The sequence below is a fragment of the Helobdella robusta genome (assembly GCF_000326865.2).
Source record: "Helobdella robusta unplaced genomic scaffold HELROscaffold_211, whole genome shotgun sequence".
Classification (NCBI taxonomy): domain Eukaryota; kingdom Metazoa; phylum Annelida; class Clitellata; order Rhynchobdellida; family Glossiphoniidae; genus Helobdella; species Helobdella robusta.
This window is the reverse complement of record NW_008704130.1, coordinates 1-11946: the sequence shown is the minus strand read 5'-3', so window position 1 is coordinate 11946 and position 11946 is coordinate 1. Positions and strand designations below refer to the sequence as shown.

Below are 11946 nucleotides of genomic sequence, written 5' to 3'. Positions count from 1 at the left end.
AGAAACAAAAGATGCCATCCTTTTATTCTATAATTAATGAATAAACAACCTTGTGATGAAAATATCTATGATATATAATATAAAAACATTAATGTTAGTACATCATCTTCAATCCAGTCAGTCTAAATTAAAACATATCTAAGCAGGTTTATTACTTACCAACGGTGCTTCATTTTAATTTGTTAACAAATTAATTAACAACAAAGCATCTTAATTAATAAATTATTTAATTAATTAAGATTATGATTGTTATAATATAAGAGGAGTTGGTCTTATGTAATATAAGGATAGAAAATTACAAATATATTATTCAATATGTATATGAATTGAATAAATCAATGATTAAATTTTTCTAATTAATTTACGCTATACATTGCTTAATGAAAGTAGTAGTAGCCGTAGTATCAGAAGTTGGTAGAAGTAATAAAACATAGAACGAAAAAAAGCAATCAAAAAATTAAACAACTGTACAGAATGTACACTAAGTAAATTAATATTTTCGACTATAATAATAATAAAAATAATAAATAATAATAATAATAACGAAAGAATAATTATAATTAATAAACGATAATAAAAAGGAAGGAATAATAATTATTATTATTTCTGTTGCTATAATTAGTGTGATAATTATTGCTAATTATTTAAAACAAATGCTCGTAGCAGGATTCAAACTTTGCAAAAAGTTGTTTTTTGCTAGATTATGAAAGTTACCTGTAACAATAATTTTAACAATAATAATATTAATAATATTATTAATCATAACATTAATAAATATAAAGAATAAAAATATTTGTAAATTCTTATGTGTTAATAGTAACGACTTTTATCGTTTCATTTTTATAAATAATTCTTTGTGAAAAATAATGTTTAAACGCAATCAAAAACTTTTGTTTTCTCTCGTTCACACCTCACACACACTCACGAACACAAACACTCACATACTCACACACACACACACACACATACACACACACGCACACATAGCACGTGAAATCTATAATTTAAATCTATAATTTAAACATATAATAAATATATAATATATATTTAAATCTATAATAATGTATAATGTATAATTTATATTTATATAGATCTATTCACATTTATATTTATATATGTTTATATTTAAACAAAAATAAATAAAATTGTTCCCGCCTGAATTTATTTGACGTAATTGCGATTCAAATAGTCACAACACTCGCATTGGAAATTTTCCACAAATTGTCAGGAAAACACACCATCCTCTCTCTTTTTCAATCCTTTTTTGTCATGATTAGTATATACCATCCATTACAGCAGTGCTAATGTAATTACAGTTTAACATCAAATATGATGATGCACAACAGTTAATTGCTATAAAGGGAAATTTAATTAATTTACTAATTAGCTGACTGTCTTTGTTGTTTATTAGAATATTGAGCTGGTGAATATTCATTGCCAGCTTAATTAGTGGATCATTCGTTAAACGAAATACATTTAAGGTAGGTTTATAAGTTGCTTTGTCAATGCTGATGTATTGCTGGAAGATGGTTGCTCATTTGGCTTCAATTTTCAACTTCAAGGCCAAAGTTTTTAAAATTTTTATTACTATTTTTTAAATTTTTTTTTATAATCATTGAATAAAATAATTTTTTAATTATTCGAATTTCAATTCAACTTCTTATTAATTAAATGAATATAAATATTTTAGTTATATGAATTTCAATTCAAAATCTTATATTAATATTTCCCATGAATTTATCTTTTAAAATAAACTTAGTATCTCCATTAGCGAGGATTATGACCGCCTAAATTCATTATTATTTAAAAAATTGTTCACTTAATTATTGAATTGTAACTAATATTAAATTATATAATTCTTTTTTAATATATTATAAATTATATTGAATGTTATTCGTGTCACTCGTTTAATAAATTAGAAGATTGGAGGGAATTGAAATATAAAATTCAAATAACCAAAAAGTAAATGGTGACGCTAATCTAGAAAAATCTAACAATCCTCCTCACATTAAATTAAATTTTAAAAAATTAAATTTTTTATTTGCACTTTTTTTCTTGGCTTATCACGAATTGATCTTTATCATTTTTATTGATTTATAAATGTTTAGTTTTCATTTGGTTTTTATTTTAGTTTCAGCTTCTTTTGACAAATTGTTGATTAAATTTACAACATTTATATTTGTTAGATGAACGTATTATTTATTGTGCTTTTTGTTTTTCTTGCTTAACTTGCCTGTTAAAAAATGCCTTACCGTAAGATTTGTTTACAATTGAAAATACTTAGCAATTATTTATTCAAAATGTCGCCTTGAATTTTGTGAGAGCTTTTTTTAAAGATAGAATTACTTTATAGAAGTTTCAAAAGATTGAAAAGTGCTACAGATTAAATATTTAACTGGCTCTATAATGTTTTGTGCTGTTTTTTGTTTTAAACCAAGCGGTGGAATGGGAGATGGAAGAAGATAGCTGCCGTTTGCTGCTGCTGCTGCTGATGCTGTTGCCTCTGTTATTGCTGCATGTAGTAAACTGCTGAGATAGGCTGCCGAGTGGATTTGTAAAGTAAAGTTTGAAGATGGTGATGCTAAAATGATGGAAAACGACAGAGGGTGCCATGGAAGTTTAGCTGATGAATCTGATGTTGGAGAGACAGGTGGAGACGTTTGCTGCTGATTTCTGAATCGTGCCGACCGTTATTGGCGTGAATGTTGACAGAGAAGAAAAAGTGAAAGAAAAATTGATACATTAAACTGCCATTCATTTAATTTTGCGATTTTTATTGTAAGTTTTTGTATCGTTAAACTTTTTAATGATGCGTGCTTGCTTTGATACATAGGTCCACAACATAAGTTATATATATATATACTTATAATATAACTTATAATTCATGTTTTTTAAGATATTTCAAATAGTTGTTAAAATTGATTAACTATAAATGAAAACATGTAAATGAAGTTAAGATCTGTGGGTGGAAGCGTTTAAATGAAGAGTACACAAAATGTGGTGTGTGCATATATATTCATTTATTGTAGTGCAACTCCTAATTATGTAAGTAAATCAATAAATTCAATTAGTTATATTTATTATATCGTCACTCCACTTAACCAGTGGCGAACCTAGAGTGGGGGTGCGGCAACGCCTCCCTCCCGCAAGATCTAAAAAAATTAAACTTTTGAAGATTCTGTTTAAAATATTGTTAATAAAACAAAAGGAAATTATTTAAATTAGCTAAAATAGAAGTTCATCAAATATCAAATTTCAAAATCTTAAAACCCTCTTGAAACATGGTTCTGGATTCGCCACTGCATCATACGTTGAGGCTGAAATCTCTTTGCATTCGAATGCGGTCACCGCTACAGCCAGATCAAACGCCGTAACCACTACACCGTTCTGCTACTCAGAATCGAAATTTATATTTTAATCTCTAGCGATGTAAGTGGAATTTTAGTATACTATAAATTCGATAAAAATATATTAATATAACTACCTTCATAAGAGGTTGGTACAAGATTAAGTTTCTTTATGAAATTATTCGTATTCTAGTTATGAATATTGACATAGTCTGTTTTATAAATCCTGTTCTGTAGAATGATCATAATATTTAGTTAATTGTATAAGTTAATCATTTACAATACAAATTCTGAAGGTTTCGTGAACGAATGCGAACAGCGCACATGGAATGTGTTGAAGATCTCATAGTACAGTCGGCAGGGAAATCAGGGATTTCAGCCTGCAGCTGGCATGCAACGTATGATACGTGGCTTCATTATGGAAGTTATGGAACATTTGAAAGATAGATAGATATTAATCACACCGATACCATCTGCAGCTCTACTTTGCAGTTTCATCTACATCTATATGGAGAAATATTGCAATCCCCTAACGAACTCTAACGACTAATTGTTCATAATTTTGGAAGCTTTACTCTCGGCCGAGTTGCTGCATTTTGAACAAGCTTCAACAATGACCGTTAGTTATTTACATGTTATTCGTGTTGGCCTTTAGTTATTGGAATTTTTGCTCTGTTGTGTGTATCGAGAGTTTCATTCACAAGCTTTTGAAATTGGTTTTTTTTTTAAACAAAACGCATTTGATGCTAATTACAATTTTATTATGAAACAGGCATAACAAAATGTGATTAAATGTCATGTATAAAACATCAATAGATAAATATTCTCATATTAAAAGCATGGAGCATTTTTCATTTAAAATAAATTTTATTTGCAATTACATTTCGAAATAGTTTAATATTAAGCAGTTTTCAAAAAGAAAAAGAGAAGAAAAGACAGATGGACAAAGAGAGAGAGAGAGAGAGAGAGAAAGAGAGAAAGAGAGAGAGAGAGAGAGAAAGTGAGAGAGAAAGAGAAAGGGAGAGAGAGAAAAAAGTGGAATTACAGTGAAAAATATTTGAAATATGAAATAAAAATATGAAATCATAAATAATCTTAACTAACATGCCAAGAAGCTCATCAAAATACGTAAAATAAACGAAAGTGAGAGAGAGGGAATGTTTATCAAGTAGGAATTAAATGGAATCAAATTGTTCATTATATACAATCTTAACTAACACGCAAAAAAGTTCAGTAATAAAAATAAAATATCAGAAAGCTCCATCAATAATGGGGAAGTTTTTGTGATCATGGTTTTCTCAGAAAAAAAGTTTGTCATAAATGTATCAAAAAATGAATAAGTAAGATCTACATCTCAATAATAATTTAAAATTCTTTCGCAAGATGGCCAACAACATCACAAAGTTACCACCACTTCATTCTTTAGTCAATCAACCAATCAATCAATCGACCAATCAATCAATCAATTAACTAATCAATCAATCAATCAATTCAGAAAGCTTCTGAAGCGCCATTAACTCGATCCTCAGGAGAACTTCTCAGTAAACTTCCATATATTAACATTGATGGAGAAGCGCCAGGAGGCAGAGATTCCAGGAGAGAAGAATGTTTGATTCTGATGTGCCTGTTAACATTCGTTGATTGGGTGCTACGGTATATACTGCAGACGAGGCAGATATAGAGTTTCTGTCCAAGATGAATCCTCATATGTTTTTTCAGGGATTGTACGTCGTAGAACCATTTCTTACATTTGTCGCATTGTACGGATTTATGTTCCTTCTTCTTTTCATTCTTGTTTTTGTTCCTAGCTCGATTTGCTGCTGGAGCTGGTGCTGATGGAATAATAATATTAGAAGATGATGGTGATGAAAATTTTCCTCTCAATAACGAAACTGGGAACGGGAAGTTTGGTTTTGATTTCGGGGTTTTTTGCTGTTGTTTTTGAGATTTCTGTTTTTTTTGAGACTTCTTCTGTCTACGTTGCTGCTGTTGTTGTTGCGGCAACTGCTGCTCCTGAGACTGCTGTTGTTCTTGGGACTGTTGCTGTCTAAGTTGTTGCAGCTGTTGTTGTTGCGGCAGCTGCTGCTCCTGAGACTGCTGCTGCGTCAGTTGCTGCAGCTGTTGTTGTGGTAGCTGTTGTTGTCCCCGTTCTTCTTGTTGTTGTTGCTGTTTTTGAAATTGTAGATCTAAATAAAGATGTTGAGGTTGTTGTGGAAAATGTTGTTCCAGTTTTCGTTTTTTCAACAATGGCTGGTAACATTTTTGTGGACTATTCGATTCACGGTTTGGTGTTTGTTGTGGTTGTTGCTGCTGAATTTCCATATATTGTTGGTGTTGCAAGTGTTGCTGATGTTGTTGCTGGTCTAAATGTTGCTGTTGTTGCTGCTGCCGTTGCCACATTTGAAAATTAGCATCTTTGACAACAGCCGAATTGTTGTCAACATCCATCGAAGAAACCAGCAATTGTTGAAAGTCATTGTGGATAATAACACCATTATTGTTGTTGTTGTGGACATTGTTGTTGTTGCTGCTACTGTTGTTGTTGTTGTTATTATTATTATTATTATTATTATTATAATCATGATAGTTGACAGAAAAATTGAGGTTGTCCTCAAAGAACAAATCAGTATTGAAGACATTAATATCGTTGTTGTTAATGTTATTATTACTATTGTTGTTGTAGTTGTTGTTGTAGTAGTAGTAGTTGTTGTTGTTGTTAAAATCATGTTCATGACGTTTGACAACGGCTTTGTTAATTTTCTCAAACTGGAATACTTCTCTGAAAAAGTCATCCTTATTGTTGTTGCAAATATTACTGTTGTTGTTGTTGATGTCATTGTTGTTGTTGTTATTATTATTATGGTAGTTGTTGTTGTTGTCACAACTTACAGCTGTAGGAATAGCAGTGCAGTAGTTTTCAAGGCAGATATCGGTGGTAAAGTCATCTGAGCCCCATCTTTGCCTAAGTGTACTAAAATCAACTTGGTTGAAATCTGAAGTTAAACATTCGCTTTCGTTCCATTCATTGTTGATGATGTTGTTGTTGTTGTGGCTGCTGATGGTGGTGTTGGTGTTAGTGATTGTGGTGCTGGTGGTTGAGATGGTGGTGGAGGTGTTGTCGTTTTCATCCATCACCTGTTTATATAATTCATCCAAACTGATAATTTCCATGTCTTCGGATTCTTTTAAAAAATCTAAATTAATGAAATCATCATTCCAGCAATCGTCGCCTAAGTCGTTGTTGGTGTCGTCGTCGTGGTTTTCCATAGTGCCAACTGCTGGTTGGAATGAAATTGAAAAAGTAGTTAGAAATTAATTGTTTGAAATTTAAAAAATGGTTACCTGGATTAGAAAGTAAAACAACATTTCAGCTCATGATTTGTTTAATTTATCAATCAATCAATCAATCAATCAATCAATCAATCAATCAATCAATCAATCAATCAATCAATCAATCAATCAATCAATCAATCAATCAATCAATCAATCAATCAATCAATCAATCAATCAATCAATCAATCAATCAATCAATCAATCAATCAATCAATCAATCAATCAATCAATCAATCAATCAATCAATCAATCAATCAATCAATCAATCAATCAATCAATCAATCAATCGATCGATCGATCGATCGATCGATCGATCAATCAATCAATCAATCAATCGATCAATCAATCAATCAATCAATCAATCAATCAATCAATCAATCAATCAATCGACTTATTTTATCAGCCAATCAGAATCGATCATTCCATTCATCAGACTATCAAACTTTCTCATAACCAACTGCCAATTTTAATCGAGTCTGGATTTAAATGTTTGTATTATAAATACATTTATCAGTCTACATCTTTTTCTTTTCTTTCTCTCTTTCTAGCTATTCTTTTATTTTGTTTTTTTTTCTTTCTCTCTCTCTCCCTTCTTTTTTTCATATATATATATATATATATATATATATATATATATATATATATATATATCAAATGTGTGTGGATGTGTGTTTCTTAGCGAGTGTGTGTGTTTTTTTATTGGTAAATGTTTGTGTGTATGTATGTGTAAATTACTGTATTAATGGATTAATGGATATACACTGCTGGAAGGAAATTTCTCGTCCTAGATCATGTAAGTTTATTCATTTTTACGTGTTTGCTTTGTTCTTTTTATTACATGAAACACAATTTTAACTGCTAATGTACATTTACCCATTTTGCTTTCTTTTCTTTCTTTCTATTTTTCTCTTAATCCAACTCTTTATCTGTTTTTCTCATTTTTTTTACTTTTCTGATCTTCCTTCTTTTTTTTAGTCTATAACTGTTCATCTCTCGACTTATCTTGCGTTTTCTATCCTAAATAACTCATTCATCCACATCCATTTTTCTCCTTAATTTTCTATCTTGCTGCATTCATGGTGAAGTAAATCTGTAAGCCGACCCAAAATTTGGCAAGATGTGCGGTAGAAAAAAATTAAACATTCAATCATTCAAACATTCAATAAATTAACATTCAATCATTCAACCTGAAAAAAGTCTTATACACAAATTGAAAAAATTGATGTGAATTTTGAAAAATTTTCATCAAAAATTGAAAATTAAACTTTGTGTATCATATTATTTTCAGTTTTAAAAATTTATTTAATTCTTTTAATTATTGCAGCACTTTTTGTGTCATTTGAAATTGAATTTATATAATTTAAATTTTTGAAAGTAAATTTAGAAACATGTATAAACTGAGAAATAATTTGAAAATGATTTGAAAAAAATGATTTTTTTGCTGAATCATTTTCATAAAATTTTTGAGCAAATATTTTTATAACAGAACCCCAAAATTTTTGCAATGTTTCTACTAAATTTGAATTATTTCATCGAGTGACTCGATTAAATAATTTTAAATTAAAAATATTAGAATAACAATATCAACCTTTTAACTCTATTTTCCTCAAACTATCACTACACCGAATGTCTTCACAAAATCTGTATAACTTTAACCAAGTAGTAGATGGCTAAAATCCAACCTGGAATGACCTAATACATCACTCTCAGTCCTTATATACTGGATTGTGTGGTAATATAGCTATAAACTCTCTATAAAATAATTAAAAAGGAATAAACACGCACACACCGACAAACAATCGTAAAACACACACACACATATGCACACATCCACATTTATATGTGAATTAAATAGACATAAAATCGCACGCACACGCATACAAACACACAATCGTAAATTATAAAATAATCTATAATGCATATATATATATATATATATATATATATATGCATTATAGATTATGCTGCTACTACTACTACTAATAATAATAATACTATATGCATAGATATGCTTATATATATGTATATGCAAAGATATGCCCTTATATAAATATGCATTTACATGCATAAATATGTATATATATATGTGCATATTTATGCATATGTGTACATAAATATGCAAATATGTGCATAAATATGCATATGCATATATATATATATATATATATATATTGGAAGTACAACATATGGATTGATGAATTTGGATAACGATAGTTTCATTAAATTTTCATGATGAACTTGGAAAATTCTACTTCCAACAAATTTAACAATTTCAAGAAAATTAGCAAAAATTGAAGAGACAAACTATAAATTGATTAATGCCAACATTTCTGTAGAATTAATACAATACTGCACAAAACATGGTTTCCTTCCATTCTATAAACATATATGAATATAAGCATGCCCTTATTGGACAAGTTCGCCTGCAATTGACTGTAAAAGTTCTAGCTTGAGCGTGTATCCTTTTGATCGGTTGAAACTTTACAATATGTTTTGTTTCTTTGGGGATTGTAATATAAGTTTTGAATAAAACATCACAGAAATTCTATTGTAGCGTAAATTTCGATGCTAATTTTTTTTTAATTAATTTCCTAACATACGATAAATGCATGCCCACACGTCAGCATACACAACTTTTAAAAAATCTCATCAAAGCTGTAAACACTCTTTAAAAATATTTAATTAGCATCAATTTTTAAATATAAATGCATAAAATAACATAAAATAATAATTTTTTAATAATTATCACATTAAATTAAATTATAAACGTTGTTTTGTGCATATTTATTTTATTATTATGCACGTATCTCTGCATGTGTGTGTTTGTGTGTGTGTGTTCGAACTTGAGTGTTTAAGTGTGCTAAAATAGTATTTTTATTGTGTTTCAATTGTATAGGACTCGTAGGTGTGTCAGTTGATGTAATGAGATTGAACTACTCAAAGGGAACGAATGGTTAAATGAATGAACAAATAAACAAACAAACTAATGAGGGAATGAATGAAAAGATGTATAAAAAACAATCTAATGAATGAATGAACGAACGAATAAATAAATGAATGACTTCTTTATTATTATTATTGTTGTTGTCGTTGTTGTTGTTGTTGGTATTGTTGTTGTTGTAACGAATGAACAATGACCAAACGACTGAAGACAGTCACTAATGCTAATTATCTGCCAACCAGAACGTGAGATGTGCATATGTGTGTAAGTTAAAATAAAATGAATTAGAGAATGAATCGATGGATTGATGGATGTATGAATGAATTAAAGAAAGAACAAACGAACGAACAAACAAATGCATAAATGTATGAACGAATGAACTTAAAAACAAATGAATTAATAAATAAATAAGAAGACAAACAAGAAATGGTGTTTTATATTTCTGCAAAATTGGAATAAGATAAATTCCACTCCAACTTTAAATTAAAACAATAGAATTTCATCCTAAATCAATTTCATTATAAAAAAAATTTATCGCAAATAATAATCAAATAATATAAATAAATGAATTACGCCTAAATAATCAGAAATCTGACAATAAAATTTTTGTAAAAAGACTAGTAAAAATAATGCTGACTACAAATGAATACCAATCCTTTGTAATAATTGTGCGGATAATTATGGCTCAAAGATAGGGTTATGACAAATTATAATTGTTGTTATGACAAATGTAAACTGAGCTAAACCAGTCTTTCGTATTTTTGAATTCTTTTACAGCATCACCACTTTTACTGCTACTACTATCTCCGCTACTACCACTGCAGCTGCTTTTTTTTAATTCTACTAATGATGTGAATGTGTTTCGCTTTTTAAACATAAATGTTTCATTTTTTTAAAGTCTTACAAAGAATGGAAAGCATATCAATAAGCGAATAATAAAAACGAACGCTATCATTTCATTTTTAATACATGAATATACAAATAAATATTATCAACAATTACGATAATATTTCTAAACATCAACAAGGAACCATTAAAAGCAATTATAAAAGAATACCCCGATCGATTACTGAGAAATACTAATCCACAATTATTAAGGGTGATTGGTACAATTACAACATTGCGTCTTCAAACGTCAAGTAGAGCTATATAAAATATTATTTGAGCTTGAGTGCTCCAAAACCCAATCATCGTGTGTCAGGTTTGATCTGAAAATTACCTGTAACCAAAGAACCAACGATGTTTAATTTTAGCTCATTAATTTCAACCTGAAACATTCCTTAAATGCTGTGATAGTGAAGAACGATGCTGATTTTATTTTCAATGAATTTTGCATAAGTATTTCAGTAATATAATGAAACATCTATATATTTTATCTTTTCGTGGTTTTCGTTCGTTCAAAATTCATTCGAGTGATAAGATTCATTAAATCATTCCATTATTCATCCATTTGTTTGTCAATCTCATCCTTCATTCATCCAATCCGGTATTTATTTGTTCCTTCAATCATTAACAATATTATGCAATAAACACATGAAAACCCGCTTAACCCGGTTCAAAAAAACATGCGGAGGTAAATATTTACTGTTTACCTATTACCTTTACATTCATTCATTCATTCTGTCATTCGTTTATTTAGTCATTAACACATAAAATCTTTCATTCATTCATTTTTTTGTTCATTAGTTCTCTTAACTATAAAAAATTCATAGTCAAAGTGAAAAAGACGACGAGGCATCGATCTAGATCAGGCAATTAACCTTGTTTCAATATTTGGTTCAAATTTTTTGTAAATTTTTTTATTTTGTTATCATGTTGATATTGACGATCTTGTTATTAATGCCATTGATGTTGTCAAAAATATCTTCACTATTTTAATTCATGACCATACGCTTGTTCTATTCAATGACATTTTATGAACAATAAATATGACCATTTCTGTCAGATAATAAAAAAACAATCAGTGTTACTACTACTACTACTACTACTACTACTACTACTACTACTACTACTACTACTACTACTACTACTACTACAGTTGCTGCTAGTACTGCAACTGCTGCTACTACTGCTGCTACGACCACTACTACCATTATTACTACTTCTCCAGCTTTTCACATCAGGCATCTATGGAATGAATTCAAAAGACGGCCAATGACTTGGATTATAATAACATAGCGAACGCTAGTCTGCAATGTTACTTATCTAATCTTGACACTGTTCATCATTGTATTTTATTCTTTTCTCTATTAATTCAATCTTAGATTAATTAATTAGTTAACTGATTACTATAAAATACTTATTTAATTATTTATTTTTTATAAG

The 11946-nt window shown here is 29.2% G+C and overlaps 1 protein-coding gene across 1 annotated transcript; it reads right to left on the bottom strand.

Moving 5' to 3' along the window:
- Positions 1 to 3097: 3097 nt before the first annotated feature.
- On the bottom strand, positions 3098 to 6614 carry HELRODRAFT_184206 (hypothetical protein; the record flags this gene model as incomplete). The annotated part of the gene is made up of 4 exons (XM_009018504.1): positions 3098 to 3178; positions 3271 to 3390; positions 3665 to 3733; positions 4866 to 6614. The coding sequence occupies 4 exons, from the start codon at positions 6612 to 6614 to the stop codon at positions 3098 to 3100; spliced, it is 2019 nt and encodes a 672-aa protein (XP_009016752.1).
- Between the last annotated feature and the right edge of the window lie 5332 nt (positions 6615 to 11946).